General features: G+C 48.3%; 1 protein-coding gene across 6 annotated transcripts in view; it reads left to right on the top strand.

Annotated features, from left to right (window-relative positions):
* The window catches only part of trioa (trio Rho guanine nucleotide exchange factor a), a 120,123-nt gene that overhangs the window by 29,235 nt on the left and 73,741 nt on the right, over positions 1 to 17,147 (top strand). Inside the window, exon 1 of one of the 6 annotated variants that reach the window (XM_076301823.1) lies at positions 1,297 to 1,518. The exons of the other annotated variants lie outside the window; for them this stretch is intronic. Within the exon in view, the coding sequence (XP_076157938.1) occupies positions 1,437 to 1,518 (82 nt within the window). The 5' untranslated portion in view covers positions 1,297 to 1,436. Of the gene's footprint in view, positions 1 to 1,296; positions 1,519 to 17,147 lie in introns of those variants that run through there. 6 annotated transcript variants of the gene reach the window in all.

Here is a 17,147-nt window from a genome sequence, read left to right as displayed (position 1 = left end):
ATGGTAAATTGCAAGTGTAGTATGGATGCATTTCTCTCTCTTGCTCTCTCACACACACACACACACACACACACACACACACACACACACACACACACACTTTGCAGCCAGATGTGTTTCAAAGGCAAGATCCAGAACATGAGTCTCATTAACTGCAGTCGAACTGCGCTCCTAGATCAAAGCCTCTTATTTTCCGATGATTGGGAAGAAAGGCTATTAATTTGTTCCTCTGATGCAGGGGCCGTTTGGATTTATGGCATCCAATAGCAGCAGCTAATTGAGTCACAGAAAACACTAAATCTCTGGAAGCCATTGTGTCTGGCCTAGTCACCCAGCATTGGACGCTCAGTACTCTTCTCTCTCTCTCTCTCTCTCTCTCTCTCTCTCTCTCTCTAGCTCTCTCTCTAGCTCTCTCTCTCTCTCTCTCTCTCTCTCTCTCTCTCCGTCTCGTTAAATCTCTTTCTTTGTCTCCTTTTTATTTTTCTCGCTGCGTCTTGGCGGAGTGTTTTAGATAATATTATTGTGATTGTGGCCAGGGCTCCGTCCATGTTCTGAAGCTGACCTGAAACTCAACACGGCCGAATGGAAGGGATTTATTATGTGGTATGGCATGGAGTTCAATCAGAGGGGGCATGCACTCTCTCTCTCTGTCTCTTTCAGTGTTCCTCTCTGTCTTTCTCTCTCACACACTCTCCTTCTCTCTCTCTCACACACACACACACACACACACACACACACACACACACACACACACACACACTTGTGTGAATGCCATGGTCCAGCAGAGTGGGCTGGCATGTGTGTGGAGGGAGGGGGCGGGTGGCAGAGCGGTCAGCTCCACCCCCTCACCCCCCGCCCCCTCTCCAAGCTGTTTGTGTGGCATGAGAGGGCATCATGAGCACAAACACTCGCCCCCCAACTGCCCTCCCCACCCACCAATGTCATGCTCGCGTTCCAGTCCTACCACTCTAACGCCAGGCAGCCCCTGTTGTTCCCTTTTCACCCGTTATGGCATTCTCCTGCCACTCAGTGTCTGGCGCTCTCACGCTGTCACCCCACTCTCTCTCTCTCTCTCTCTCTCTCTCTGCCTCTCTGGAACACGGAGACCAGACTCGTCGCCGTTATCCCCTCGCAAGAGCTTCCTGCTAACGAAGCGCCCAGGCTTTTAAAACTTTGCCAAACGAAAACAGCAATCCAAGCCAGAACCGAAAGCCTCACCCCCACCCCCCCCACCCCCCAACTCCTCCACTGGCACCCCCCTCTTGCCCCCCCCCCCCGGGAGGGACAGAATGAACGGAGAAGAATGTGTTGCTTTTGTCCCCCCCGGTGCTCGCGCCGCCTCACTCTGATGCCACCTGGTCCGGGAGGTTTGCTCCTTGATGTCGCTTTTGGCTGCTCGTTGGCGGTTGTCATAGAAACAGAAGACGTGCGGGAGCATGGCAGGGCCGACTGGCCTCCTTCGGCTCTTTCAAGTATGGCTCCAGCCCCAAGGTGACGAGCAGCACTCGCCAGCCAGAGGTAATAATGCCTTTACACACTCACGGTCACATAACTGTGCCTGGTGCAGAAGTTTAGAGTTGAGAGAGTTTATAGAGTTTATTGAACTTTCAGCAGTATTACAGGTCCATAACAGCAATTGTCTTTATAAACACTGAATTATTTAGCGGTTACAATAAAATATTATTGCACTCTCAAGCATCCTCTTATGGATTCAGCCTTATTTTTTTTTTTCTACTTTATTTTTCTCTGCTCAGATATTTTTTCATACCTTTTTGGCTGCGGTGAAATTCTGGGTATGTGGAAATTACATGAATTATTCTGGACATTTGGCTATGTGTTTTTGAGCACCACTCGGAAAGAAAATAACCGGTCGCTGGTCCTCCATGCAGAGGGCGGTGACATGCGGGCCTCTCATCATTTGTGGAGCTCTGTGATTTCCACATGCTTGTTTTTGTTGTGTAGTGACTAACCGCTCCTAAACTCATCCTGGTGCTTGGATAGTGGCGCATGACTACGGGGTCAGGAAGTTGGGAACACAGCTGCTGCTAAGATGCTGGCGCTCAAAGCAAAACACTTTTGGCCTTATGGCTCTCAATGTCCAGATGATGTTGACGAGAGACCAAATGATGGAATTATTTGCCGTTTTCTTCAAAAAACAGCAAATTTCTTCAAAAGTATTGTTTTACAATGATCATCATAACTATCGGAGGGCATGTTCAAAATGGTTCTCTCTATCATTTTAGTATTACTATTTGGTATTTGGTGGTATTTGATGTTGCAGTATTGCAGCCATGCTATTGGGAAACACACCCCTTGAGGGTATGTGAGAATGCCGGCGCCTGCACATGTGTTGTCTTTATGCGTAGCCCATAACACTACCTCCACCATATCTGTACAGTTTGTTGTTAGCAGTCATACTCAGAAGCTAATGGCTCATTTTGAATTAAATTTGGTGCTAGGGTATAGGGTCATTCCGTGTCAAATCACCCAGTGGCTGGCAGGTCACCCTCTCCCAAAAAATCAGAAAAAAATCACGGGTGTTTGTAGACCAAACCTATGCATAAATCTTAAATAGTATATCTGTATCACTAATGGTTCCAAAACTACAGCCCTTTGAAGTTTCAAGTCATTTTAAGCATCGTGGTGAACAATCCTTTTTGTTTAACTTCCAACATTATTGGCTCTTTTGGTATTTCACACACATTAGTGAAACTATGTGAATAGAAGTACATTTTCCTGTTGAATTAAACAATCCAATCAAATCAGGTGTATCTTGTGTAATTTCCCCTCTGCAAAGCTCTGAAAATGGCTATAAATTCATTATGTGAAAAAACATCACCACCTTTGAGGGCTTGTCATTCAAAAAGTATGTGACACAAATTCATCAGATTTTTTTCCCACTCATGTATGGATTATAAGGTCATGTCCATGCATTAACTTTGGTTGTTAACATTATCATATTGTCAGAGCATTTTTATTAAATTGGGCTTGATTTTCAAAAAGCCTGTTTTCATCTTCTCATTTCACCACGTGGACAGTTAACAGTATTTTTTTTAATTTTACCATATATCATTCTGTATGTGAGGATCATCTGCCCAAAATTTCGGCTTGTTGCTGAGTTTCTTCATTGAGATAAGATTTTTTACAAATATTGTCTATAAATCCACTGAATTTGTACTTTATCTGCAGTACCACTTTGCACCACATGTGGTGCTCTTTTAATACAATGGAAGTCAATGGAAGAGTAAGAGAGTCACTTGTTTGCTGCACATATCCAATCTAAACACACAGTTTATGGTTCATATGGTTCAAGTAAAAAGGGGTTTCTAAAATTCGGTGCATTGTCAGATGCAGAAAAATCAATACTAAAGATTTATCATCTTTTTACAAATGCCTCTTGGATCCACGAGTCCTCAAACCTTGTTATGAATACTTGTGATGGAAACACACATGGTCATCTTCATCAAGTGAAATACCTTGATGAACTGAATTTTAGAAACCCATTGTTTGTTAAAGCACTGATCTCCATCTTGATGCTCTTTGTCTATGTATCACAGAGGACTGCATTCCAAGCATATGACGATGAATATAGACTTTGCCTAACCAGCTGGCTAAAAATTATTAAAGTGCTCACATAGGCACTGATAGGTTGAAGCTGGTGTAGAAAACTCATTACAAAGATGGTAATTATGCTAAATCCTCTTGCTGCATGTATGATGACCAGTCAGTCTTATGTGTGTATAATTTACTTGATCAGTTTATTTTCTCTAAATAAGATTTATGTATGAGTAGTATGTTGTTCATGTTGCAATAATTATTTGGACCACTATGAACCATAAACTGTGTGTTTAGATTGGATATGTGCAGCAAACAAGTGACTCTCTTACTCTTCCATTGACTTCCATTGTATTTAAAGAGCACCACATGTGGTGCAAAGTGGTACTGCAGATCCAGTACAAATTTTGTGGTTCTATTACATTTCTTCTGACCGCCAGAGGCGGTGCTTTCAGCACCTGGATGTCCATCACATACGCATGTAGGTCGAGTGTTTGTACCAACAAAGTCACCTGTGACCGGGGTGACGTATGACGCAACGTCATGCACTTAAGGTGCTTTCACCCCGGAAGTGACCTCTTGTCATCTTCTCGTATGGACGTAGGTGTTCGAGTCAATCGCTAGGAGTCTTGTAACCCTTTACGGGTTGGAGCTGCGTTTTCGCCCTCTTAAGACTGCGATTGCTGTACATTTCATCAAGGTAAGTGCTTGGGTTTCTAAATTATTGACGCGTCCACGAGTGGTTTCGCTCTAGGTTGACGTCGAAGGAAATTTGCCCTCTCGTTAACTGTTAGCTGGCTTAGCCTAGGATATCGGTGGCCTCGCCGGCATTCCTAGGTGCCTCCGACCAGATTTTCGCAGGCTACTGTCTAAACTTGTATTTGAACTCGAGACGGGGTTCAGTTATTTAATTTGGCTAACATTAGCCCGGCATTATTGCTGATCTTCTGTGCTTTGAATGACACTAGGTGTCTTGTATTTTGTGTTGGTTTAAATATAACTTAGCGATTGTGGATAGCGGTTACTCGCTTTCATTCTTCAAGTCAGCTTTATAATAGACAGCGGTTGTTAGCTGTCTGATTACAATTTCAGTTTGTGGTTTTCGCTTGTAACTGTAGTTCGTGCTGCAACGAGTGCATTTCGCTCTATCCGCAGCTGGACTGGGCCGAGTGCCCATTGTCAGTAACGGTGACCTTGTTTATTTACTTAATTGCGGCATGTTTATGGTGTGCGCCGAGTGCTCGGCCTCCCTGGAGCCTGATGACGGTCACGACCGCTGCCCCCGTTGCCTTGGTGTAGACCACCTTAGACAAGGGCTGACGGAGAGGGCTTGTGTAGACTGTTGTTGTTTGAGTTTGGCTGCCCGCGCCGCCAGACTGGCCGGCCTAGAGGGAGCTGCAGGATCTCCATTGGCCTGTGCACAGGCGGATCCTGGCCAGTCCCCTAGATTACAGAGACGCAGGCAAGCAAGCGTGCTAGACCTACAGACGGGGAGTGCTCCTAAGCGCACTAAGTCAGACCCTTTGGCCCAGAAAGTGGACTTTTTGGCGGAGGAATTCGCTCAGATAAAGGCACTACTGGAGGGTTTGCAGCATCCTGATGTACAGCCAGCTAGTGGTTCCGCTACAAGTGCTTCAACACACGACCCACCGCCCCCTGTACTGTCCCCAGCAGTAAGTGTCTCTGAGGATGATGTGCTTTCCATCAGAGCCTCAGAGAGTCTAAGGACGGTAGATGAGTGGGCTGAGGACGTGGCAGAGCTGGTATCTTACGGCTCTGACTCCAACTCCCTAGAGGATGGTGGTTCTCTGGGTAGCACGGCTGCTGGTCCGGCTCTAGGGCTAAGGCCAGCAATACAGTTAGCACTGGCACGTCTAGGGGTGGATGCACCACCCGCGGAGGCCGGTGCGCAGAGTGCTTTTTTCATGCAGACCCCGACTGCAACTACATTGTGTGTCCCGCCGTCAGCCCCCTTTATGGAAGAGCTACAGCGATGTTGGGCAGACCCAAGGCGTTTTTCCCATCTCCCTAGTGATTGTAGGGCACTAGCTAATATGCAGGGCGCATCCAGCTGTGGCCTCGACAAGATGCCTAGTATAGAACCCACATTGGCAGGCTTGATCCTCTCGCCCGATGAGGCGTTGAGACCAGACGTGCGCTGCCCATGGCCACAATGTCGCCTGACGGACGACCTGCTCGGGAAGAGTTATGACGCGGCGGCACGGATGGCACGTATAGGGAATTCTATGTCCCATCTTGTTTTAGCCCTCTCCCAGATCCTCCAGTCTCCTGGGGTCGACCCATCAGCGCAAACCCTCAGTGAAGCCTCGTTGCGGGCATTTGCCTATATGTCAAGGGAGCTCGGGCGGGTGATGTCTTCTCTCACACTCGCGCGACGTCAGGTATGGCTCGCCCAGTCTTCGCTGTCTGAGCCTAGCAGGAAGGTCCTCCGTTCTCTACCGGTTGTGCCGGGACAGCTGTTCGGACCTGCGGCGCAGCAGGCCCTGGAACGCGGTTTGCGGGCGACACAGGTCAGGCAACAATTTGCCAGTTTAAACCACACACCTGTTCACCGGCAGAGACCCTACTCAGGGACTGACAGGGCCCAAGTGATATCACGGCCTGTGTCTCAGTCAAGGCCACCTCCACCAGGGGGATTTCGCAGGCCCGTCACTAGACAGACCACTCGTCCGGCACAGCAGGACACAACATATAGCCGCCGCCCCTCCAGGAGCCGGAGGGGCCGAGCGGGCAGGCAGTGACGGCTCAGTCCCGGCGGTCGGTCGCTTCACCAGCCAACAGCTGTTGAGCTGGGAAGCGCTAACATCAGACCCCTGGGTGCTGGACACCCTATCAGAGGGCTACAGCATTCAGTTCAAACGCCGACCGCCAAGGTTCACAGGGGTCAGGATGACAACAGTAAGGGACGAGGCCAAGGCACTGGCCCTGCGTCAGGAGGTCAGGGCCCTTCTAGACAAAGGAGCAATAGAGCCCGTAGAGCCATGTTCACTGAACAGTGGCTTCTACTCCACGTATTTCATAATCCCAAAAAAAGGGGGTGGTCTTCGCCCCATATTGGATCTCAGGTCATTAAACAACTACCTCAAAATCTTAACATTTCATATGTTGCGCACAGCAGACGTCCTCCAGACCATCGGGAAAGACGTCTGGTTCACGAAAATAGATCTCAAGGATGCCTATTTTCACATACCAATTGCACCACATCACCAGCAGTTCCTGCGCTTTGCGTTCGAGGGAAGGGCCTACCAGTTCAGGGTCCTCCCCTTTGGAATATCACTGGCCCCTCGGATTTTCACCAGATTTGTGGCAGCAGCACTGGCACCACTACAAAAAACAGGTATGCTCATCCTCTCGTACCTGGACGATTGGTTGGTAGTGTCTCAGACAGAGTCAGATTCGCTCAGGGACCTATCTCTGTTGATATCTCACTCAGGCAGGTTAGGACTCAGGATAAATCTCGAGAAGAGTACGTTGACGCCCAGTCAGCGTCTAGTGTTCATTGGTATCCAGTTGGATTCTCGCAGGAGACAGGCAACCCCATCTCCCCAACGGGTGAACGACATCCTCAGTCGGGTAGGACAGTTCAGGAGAGGCCAAGTGCAAACCTTCAGTTCCTTCCAGGTACTACTGGGCACGCTCACGGCAGCTGCTGCCGTTGTCCCCCTAGGCCTCCTCTCGTTGAGACCGCTCCAGATGTGGATCAACAGACTGGGGTTGGATCCAAGAGCAGACAGGCACGAGCTGGTGAGAGTCACTGCCAGGTGTATTCAGTGCATACGACCATGGAACAGCCGGGCATACTTGACTCAGGGGGTTCCCCTTGGTGCCATACCCTCCCGCAGGGAGGTCGTAACGACCGACGCTTCTTTGACAGGTTGGGGTGCTGTTTGGCAGTGCAGGGCTGTTCGCGGCTCGTGGGACCCCCAACAGCGGCGCCGACACATAAATGTGTTGGAGCTTCAGGCAGTTCTCCTTGCCCTCAGGCACTTCTTTCCTGTGCTGTCGGGGAGGCATGTGCTTGTGAGGACCGACAACACAGCAGTGGTTTACCTCATAAACCACCAGGGGAGTACGAGGTCTCAGTCATCCCTGAGCCTAGTTCACCAGTTGCTGTCTTGGGCCTACCCCCGCTTGCTGAGCCTGAGGGCAATGCACATAGCGGGCATTCGGAACACGGCGGCAGACTTCTTGTCCCGACAGAGCCCTCATCCTGGGGAGTGGAGGCTACACCCAGAGGTGGTGCAGGCCATCTGGCGGCGGTACGGCAGAGCAGAGGTGGATCTTTTCGCCTCCCAAGGCTCTACACACTGCCCCCTATGGTTTTCCCTGGAAGAGGCAACGAGCCCCTTAGGCCAGGATGCGCTGGCACACGAGTGGCCCCAGCAGCTTTTGTACGCATTTCCCCCCCTTCCACTGATCCGTGCCATTCTCCACAGGATCTCCCAGGAGGGCCACACGGTGCTGCTGATAGCCCCCAGATGGCCCGGGAGGCTGTGGTTCCCAGTGTTGCACGGGCTGTTGGTCGGACGCCCTTGGCGCCTCCCCGTTCGTGCGGACCTCCTCTCACAACTGGGGGGACAGATCTGGCACCCGAATCCAGCGCGCCTACAGTTATGGGTATGGCCACTGAGGGGCCTGAGCCTCTGCTAGGTGCTTGCGACCCAGCAGTTGTTTATACCATCAACAACTCGCGGGCGGCTTCCACTAATGCGCTCTACGCGAACAGGTGGAAGCTCTTCGTGGAATGGTGCCGGGCCCGCGGGGAGGAGCCGACCAGTTGTCCAGTACCGACAATTCTCGGATTCTTGCAGTCTCGTTTTGACGGGGGCCTGGCTGCAGCCACCATCCGGGTTTATGCCGCGGCAATATCTGCCAGCCACAACAAGGTGGATGGCGTCACCGTGGGCTCCCACACACTGGTGACTCGTTTCCTGAGGGGGACACAGAGACTCAGGCCGCCACAGCGGAGCCAGACACCTTCCTGGGACCTACCATTGGTGTTGGAGGCACTGTGCCGGCACCCATTTGAACCTCTTGCGAACACAGAGGTTAAATGGGTATCATTGAAGACTGCCTTTCTGTTGGCCATGGCATCAGCAAAGAGGGTGGGGGAGTTACACGCTCTATCAATCAGCCGTGAGTGCCTCCAATGGGCCCCGGGAGAAACGGGGGTCACATTGTGGCCTAACCCATTTTTTTTACCGAAGACTTTCTCCTCTTCGTTTGTAAATCAACCCCTCCATTTAGCCGCGTTTGATCCTCCAACTGGGGAGGATGAACAGCAGGGAAACACAGCCTTGCTGTGCCCAGTCCGTGCTCTAGGGGCATATATTCAGTCAACCACTGGATTCCGGCGGTCGGAATCACTTTTTGTCTGCCATTCAGGGCCAAGACGCGGCCAGGCATTGTCAAAACAACGACTGTCCAGGTGGATTGTCGAGGTTGTCTACAAGGCCTATGACGGCAGGGGCCTACCAATCCCAGCCTCCGTCCGCGGCCACTCAACCCGGAGTGTGGCGACATCATGGGCGGCCCTAAGGGGGGTGCCACTGTCCGACATTTGTGCGGCGGCATCATGGGCATCATCTTGCACATTCGCAAGATTCTACAGAGTTAACGTGGCTGCAAGTAACCCGCTAGTCACCGCTACTCTCTTAAGCCATTAAGGGGTCAAAAAGGTGAGTTCTCCTCCTCGTGACCTTGTTGGTATGTGTCATCCAGGTGCTGAAAGCACCGCCTCTGGCGGTCAGAAGAAATGTAATAGAACGATGGTTACGTATGTAACCGCGGTTCTATGAATTTCGGATGACCGCCAGAGCTTGGCAGTCACTCGGAGGGGGGACGAGAAGATTGCCAAGAGGTCACTTCCGGGGTGAAAGCACCTTAAGTGCATGACGTTGCGTCATACGTCACCCCGGTCACAGGTGACTTTGTTGGTACAAACACTCGACCTACATGCGTATGTGATGGACATCCAGGTGCTGAAAGCACCGCCTCTGGCGGTCATCCGAAATTCATAGAACCGCGGTTACATACGTAACCATCGATTTATAGACAATATTTTAAAAAAATCTTATCTCAATGAAGAAACTCAGCAACAAGCCCAAATTTTGGGCAGATGATCGATCCTCACATACAGAATGATATATGGTAAAATTAAAAAAAAATCCTGTTAACTGTCCACGTGGTGAAATGAGAAGATGAAAACAGGCTTTTTGAAAATCAAGCCCAATTTAAAAAAAATGCTCTGAAAATATGAAAATGATAACAACCAAAGTTAATGCATGGACAGGACCTTATAATACATATATGTGTAGGAAAAAAATCTGATGAATTTGTGTCACATACTTTTTGAATGAGAAGCCCTCAAAGGTGATGATGTCTTTTCACATTATGAATTTATAGCCATTTTCAGAGCTTTGCAGAGGGGAAAGTATACAAGATACGTCTGATCCGATTGGATTTTTTAATTCAACAGGAAAATGTACTTCTAATCACATAGTTTCACTAATGTGTGTGAAATACCAAAAGAGCCAATAATGCTGGAAGTTGAACAAAAAGGATTGTTCACCACAATGCTTAAAATGACTTGAAGTTTCAAAGGGCTGTAGTTTTGCAACGATTAGTTATACAGATATACTATTTAAGATCTATGCATGGATTTGGTCTACAAACACCTGTGATTTTTTTCAGATTTTTTCAGAGGGGGTCACCTGCCAAATTGCGCTGAAATTGGGTGATTTCACACGGAATGACCCTATAGCATTGGCCTAGGCCTGTATTTTTCTCTCTTTTTTTCTGTTCCTTTAACATATTTACATGACCTGATTTTCGGATGCCCACAATGACACTATTTCTAGTGTGCCATCGTTGAGCCATTCAGTAGCTTTATCTCCGTATTAGGCCTAGCAGTGCCTCGCTGATGGACCTTAAGTGACCAGTCCTTCAGGAGGGGGAGTCTGTTGAGGCAGGGGCTACTGGGCTAATCACCACACTTTCTAAGCTGCTTCAGGCTAATCCTGCTCTGCGCTTGCCCTCCAGTTTTGCCACACGAGCAGGAATTCAGGATCTGTCCGAACACAGCCCCCCCCCCCCCACACACACACACACACTCCTCCTACCTTTCAAACTCACCCAGATGGAGCTTTCAAACTCATGAGTGAATATGGCGTTTTGAAACACCCAATATGGGCAAATATGGACCTTTCAAACTCACCCAACATGGTTGAATATGGGACCCCACCCACTGTCATAAGTGGGGTACTGGTCACGAATCATGACCTTATTATGAAAGTTGATGGTAGTTGAAGTTCAGGTTGACTACCACTACCACTTTCTAGCTCTCCTTTAGTGTTCCGAAAATTGCCTGTTGCACCCAGTGAATGAGCTGGGCTTACCTCGGCCCTCTTTAGTGGTCAGGGCAGCACAGGCACACATGGCTCTTGGTCCGCAGAATTAGGACCAAGGATTAGGTGCAATCACAAACAAAGCCAATTCTCTAACCCTGTCTACACACACACACACACACACACACACACACACACACACACACACACACACACACACATACACACACATACACATACACCCCTTCTCACTAAATCCAGGCGGCAAGACAACTGTTGGCCAGAGCTTATTGCCTGCCTGCTTGCCTCGCCTCGCCCTGTTCTTGTTCTAAGGGGAGAGGCTGCTAAAGGCGAGCCAAGCTTCACCATCAAATTTGAAAGGACCAGGGTTTTTGAAGGACCGGGAAGAAAGATAGACTGGAGACACTGTGGTTTTTCTCTCTTTCTCTTTCTCTCTAAAACATGGCTATGGATTCTCTTTCAAGGGAGAGTTTAACGTTAACTGTTCACTCATTCTTCATATCTTGGGAACCTAATCCTGCAAGAAGTCGGTGGTCTTCCCTTCAGAGATCCTTCAGTGTGGAGAAAGAAGACTGAAGTCTTTGCCTTTAATAGCTTATGCCTTTGCCATCTGTGTGTTCCGCGGATCGTATGGTGAATCTGAGGGCACTTTTTAAGGATGTATCTCCACTGTGTCCCCGACCCCCGAAGTGGGCTGGGCGTGTGTGCCGTGACGTCGCCAGTGGACTCCCACAGGTGGCAGTACGCGCAGACCGGCACCTCGCTGATTCAGCTGTCAGGTAAATATATGCCCATGAGCAGACGGGCACAGGTGCCCCCTTCAGGAAGCGTGCTAGTCCGCCTTCTGTTTCTCAAAGCCATGCTTGTTTGGCTATAAGCTCACTTGCTTGTGTGTGTGCTGTTGCAGTGGTACGGGCTTAATGGCGTGCGTACGTGTTTGAATGTGTATGTGAGTGCACATATGCGTCTATATTTTTATATATATAAGTGTAGTTGCACAACAGGGACACATGGTCGCAGGTAGCTGAAATCCCTAGCTGGTAGTCTCTTACTCAGGAATGTTTCCCCTGGGCGTGGGGGTGGCAGCTGATGACGTGTGTTTATGAGAACAAGGATTTTAATTTTTAGATCACCTAAAGGACCTCCTTCATCTGAAAAAGATTGCATATTTCATGGCACAAAATGAACTGCTATGGAACGGTTTTCCTTTGGGTCATATATTTTGAATCAAAATTATTGGTATCTTTATGCAAGATGAGCACTATGCATTGAACCCAGTGGGCTCCATGAGATTCATGTTATTGCTCCCATATCAGTATTGTACAGAGATGCTACGTACAGCAACTTAGCTAAACCTGATCACAACCCCCCCCATCTCCCTAAAATGAACACAATGCAATCTCTGGCCTATTCATCTTGTGCTTTTGATCTCCTGTTGTGTTGGATCTCGAGCAAACGGCCCACTATGGGCCTTTTGCTCTTCTTCCGGAAATATCTCCCCGCTTTTATGACGTGATGTCATTTCTTCCCCTCTATCCCATTCTATCATTCATCCCCTCATTTTTATGCAGGGGAAACTCCCCCCCCAACCCCTAACCCCCCCACCCCTCAGGCTCTCCGTTGCCACGGTAACGGTCGTAAATGGGCACCTTTATGGTTGGTTTGGGACGGCTGGGAGCGGGAAGATGGGGAGGATATGAAGGCTATTTGTCAGGTGGACGATGAGCTGTGGAGAGCAGTGGAGGGGGGAGGAGGAGGAGGTAGTGTATGAGGAAGAGGAGTGGAAGGTTTGACTGTGGGGGGAGGTGGAGTGAAGGTCCTCACTCGCTTGCCCCACCATGAGATCATCATCTGCAGCGCTGCAGTTGATCTTTCTGCCTTTACCCCCCTTCACACTCTCCTTCTGCTTTTATTCTCCCCTTCCTTCTCTCCTTCTGCTTTTATCCCCCCCCCTTCCTTCTCTCCAGCTTGTCCATCCCAGTCTCCCAGACGTGCTTCAGGGCTTCTTATTAGCCTTGCATAGCCGCCACCCTCATGTTTACATACATAGGATGACTCATAGCATCACACTTAATTTCTAGCTCGCTGATTGTCGTTCTGTCTTGACCTCACCCACCCTGCCTCCCTCCCTCTCTCTCTCTCTCTCTCTCTCTCTCTCTCTTTCTCAGCTCTACATTCTGTACATCTTCATGTATGCTCATCAATGCTCAATCACTTGTCTTATCTCACTCTCCCATTCTCTTATAATCTCTCTCTCTCTCTCTCTCTCTCTCTCTCTCTTATTCTCCTCTCTCTCTCTCTGTCTCTGGCTGCCCTCTGATGGATCATATGAGATCATCCTTCTGTGCTGCTGCTGGTCCCCAGACTGATGGTCCACAGAGACCAGCAGAAGCAGTGGGGGATGAAATGTCATGCTACTGTAGCCACTGTGTGTGTGTGCGTGTGTGTGTGTGTGTGTGTGTGTGTGTGTGTGTGTGTGTGTGTGTGTGTGTGTGTGCGCGTGTGTGTGTGCACGCGTGCGCCCCGTGTCGTGTCATACAGCAGGTCAGAATATGGATGTGTTCAGATCCAATTATGTGTATCACTGTACATGTGTGTCCACGTTATTGAGCGGTGCTGCATGATATAGATGAGGTCATAGTATGTGTGCGGTTTGCACGTGTGTGTGTCTGTGAGGCAGTTTCCTATCCCATGGAATGGTCACAGGACATTGATGTGCGTGTGTGTGGGGAAGTCATTTGAGTGGATTTTCCATTGTATTGAACCACACATGGTTCATTGATATAGCCTACTTTTGCTGATCTTTGCTGTGTGTGTGTAGCACGTTCATGGCTGCAGATGTGTTGCACAGTCATTCTAATGTGTTTTCCATTCTATTGAACAAGTCACAGCACATTGTGTGTGTGGACAGTGTGTGGGTGGGGGTGGGTGTTTGTATGTGTGTGGGTGTTTTTGGGTGGGTGGGTGTGTGGGTGTTTGTGTGTAGTTGTACACACACACACACACATCTGTGGTGATATCATGCTATACTTGGCTCGGCTCCAGGAAGGCTTGTCTGCGGGCTAAGAGGGTGTTGTGCCGCCGACTCCTGATAGCAGAGCAGCAACTCCAGTTTGCTGAGGGATTCATTATCACACACTGCCAGGGAGACCAAGATGTGCAGGAATGAACAGGAGTTAAGAGACATCAGAAGTGATTTGGGCAAATTGTTAACAATGATGACATTGTAGTGTTTCCACCATTTTCCTCTGCCTCTCTCTCTCTCTTCATATTTACCTCTCTCTCATATGGCTGTTATCAAAATATATTGATGACATCATAATGTTTTGTGTTTATTTCTCTCATTTAATGTTGCTTTATTAGCATGACTTTCTCTCTCTCTCTCTCTCTCTCTCTCTTTCTCTCTTTTTCTCTCTCTGTCCCCCAATCCCTTTCTCAAATGACTGGCCACAGCAAGCACAGGTGTCATGGCAGCAGTCAGCAGGTTGTGTTGACAGGAGGCCATCGTGTAATCTGCCTGGGCTCTCAGACCATACTTAGGCAGAGAGGATTGTGGGAATATGCCTGTCTTAGCAGATCCTGCAGCATGCCACTTCGCACGAAAGATACTTCTGAGGAATTTAGTCGTGTGTGTGTGTGTGTACCTGGGCCCAGGGGAAAGAAGTGTGAGGGTTGAGATGGAGTATGCGTGTGTCATGTTGGAGCTTCAATTTAAAACACAATTAGCCCGTTTCCTCTGCACTAATCCTGGAATGCAGAGTGGTCCGGCAGAGGATTAAAACTGCACAAACTAATAGGACAAGAGAGACCAAAAAGGAGAGAAAGGAAGGAAGTAAGGAAGTGTGAGGTAAAGAGAAAGAAGGAGAGAAAGGAAGGAAGTAAGGAAGTGTGAGGTAAAGAGAAAGAAGGAGAGAAAGGAAGGAAGTAAGGAAGTGTGAGGTAAAGAGAAAGAAGGAGAGAAAGGAAGGAAGTAAGGAAGTGTGAGGTAAAGAGAAAGGAAGGAAGTAAGGAAGTGTGAGGTAAAGAGAAAGGAAGGAAGTAAGGAAGTGTGAGGTAAAGAGAAAGAAGGAGAGAAGTAAAGTAAAGAGGCATGCAGGCAGAAAAGATACTGAAAGAGTTAGTGAATTAGAGAGATGCAGAGCAAGAATAATTGGGCAAGACTGCATGTAATGCACCCCAGACAACCGTGCAATATACAAACAGAGTAATGGAAAGACTGTAGAAAGGGAGAGAGGGACAAGATCAGAGGACTAGAGAAGGAAAGAAAGAAAGAAAGAAAGAAAGAGGGGTGCAAAAATAGAAAGGCCTCACCACAGAGGGGGTGAGGGTGTGACCTGTCAACACACACACACACACACACACACACACACACACACACACACACACACACACACATACACACACCACCACCCCCACCCTTTTCTTTTTCCTTTCACTCATTCACATTCCCGGAATGGAGAGATCAGTGGAGGAGTGTGGTGCGGCTCCATGGGGGCCGGCGCTAAATTTAGCGCCTGGAGCCGGATCGGGGTGGCCGGGGAGTAATAGTGAAATAACACACACATGAAGCCGCCAGCAGCCCAGGAGCACTCCAGCCCTGTGGCAGGAAGTAAACCTCGTCCACACACACGCACACAGCTTACAGGTTCATGTAGGAAGGATTTGTGGGTTTGTGAGACACTGATTGTGTGTGTGTGTGTGTGTGTGTGTGTGTGTGTGTGTGCGTGCGTTCCTCATTTTGGCTCTTTGGCCCAGTACCCACTCGCGTTTAAAGGCATTTATTTGACGCTAATTAACCGATATTGGTGTCACGAGGTGATGAGAGCCAATAAATAGATAATAAATAGTGCTTTATGTCTGTAACCATCATTGAATCTGTAAAGTCAGACCTATAATTTATCTGGCGACTTTGTGACATTAACAACAATCTCCTGCTATGGCTCAAGTGGGAATGCAAGTCACAAGATTCCAGTTTTCGAGAAGGAAAAGGGCGATGAGGGACGTTTCCCTCCCCATTCAGCGCTTTTGATGAATGAATGTCAAATTATTGAATTTATATCAGGCAATCAAAGTAAGGCCTTGCTCCATTGATGCCCCACTGTTTTTTTCAGGATTGCATAATGTGAAATAATAATATAATATAATAATAATAATAATAATAATAATAATATGAAGCCATTTAATATAGCCTAATCTGGTGTGATTGTCTCGAGGTTTACTGGCATGACTACCTATGGATGTGGCATGAATTATTCCTCTATTTAAGTCATTGTGCTAGAAATCTTTGTTGGCAGTGCTGACTGTCTCACATTTCATGGAGTTTTACGCTCACAATTCCATAAAGTGTTGTTCTGTGAGAATGAAAGCACAGAACTTTGCTGTGACATGGGCACTTTGTTGTCGATTACGGATTGATTTGAATCTGAGATTGTCGCCGATTTGAAAGAGACTTTTGTGGCATCAGATCTGTTGCCATCAATGCCCCAGTGAGCAGCATGCACACGCATGCACATGCGCGTACAGAGCTCACATTGACGTAAGCCCCAATCCTTTCAACCTCTCTGAAATGAGCTGTAAATAAGCAGTAATAAGCCTGCGCTGCGACCAGAGACCCTTTTCAGTGCTGGCTGGGAAAGAGCGCTAATGGATGTCATAGCAAAAGTACGGCATGTCTCTTATGCAGACAAACAGCAGTTGCATTCTGGGTGAGTCTGCGTGAGCGAGCCAAACAAAACTGCCCTTATCTGTTCACCATAAAGTCCTGTGGTAGAATGACGTGTGGCGTAGTTGGCAGGATTCTCAACTGGACTTATCTCACATCCCAGTGATACAAACGTGCGCTCTGTAACAGCGCAGTGTTGCACGGGATGGACCCAGACAACCTCAGATATGGATGGCGGGCATACTAACAAGGAGGCTTAGGTCTCAAGGCATCAAGGGAGATTCATTCAGGTTCCGTTGCTGTTACAGTGGGCTGATGCTGCTGGTTGTGCGACATTTGTGTCCTCCACTCATCCTCAGGATCGTGTGCAGTGTTTCCCATACATTGACTTATTTGTGGCGGCCCACCACAATATCAACGTTGACCACCACACAATGATTTTCCAGGTTGTACTAAATTGTGCTTAAATCTGGTTAGCATCATAACCAGGTAATTAGTGCTAATTAGTTAAAAACACTTTTGCATTCAAGTTAATTCTGCAA

This window comes from Alosa pseudoharengus, unplaced genomic scaffold (genome assembly GCF_046254945.1).
Source record: "Alosa pseudoharengus isolate Yale_2024_CS ecotype anadromous, Long Island Sound unplaced genomic scaffold, YU_APseudo_1.1 YU_APseudo_1.1_scf_23, whole genome shotgun sequence".
NCBI classification, from domain to species: domain Eukaryota; kingdom Metazoa; phylum Chordata; class Actinopteri; order Clupeiformes; family Clupeidae; genus Alosa; species Alosa pseudoharengus.
This window is presented reverse-complemented; position numbering and strand designations above follow the sequence as displayed.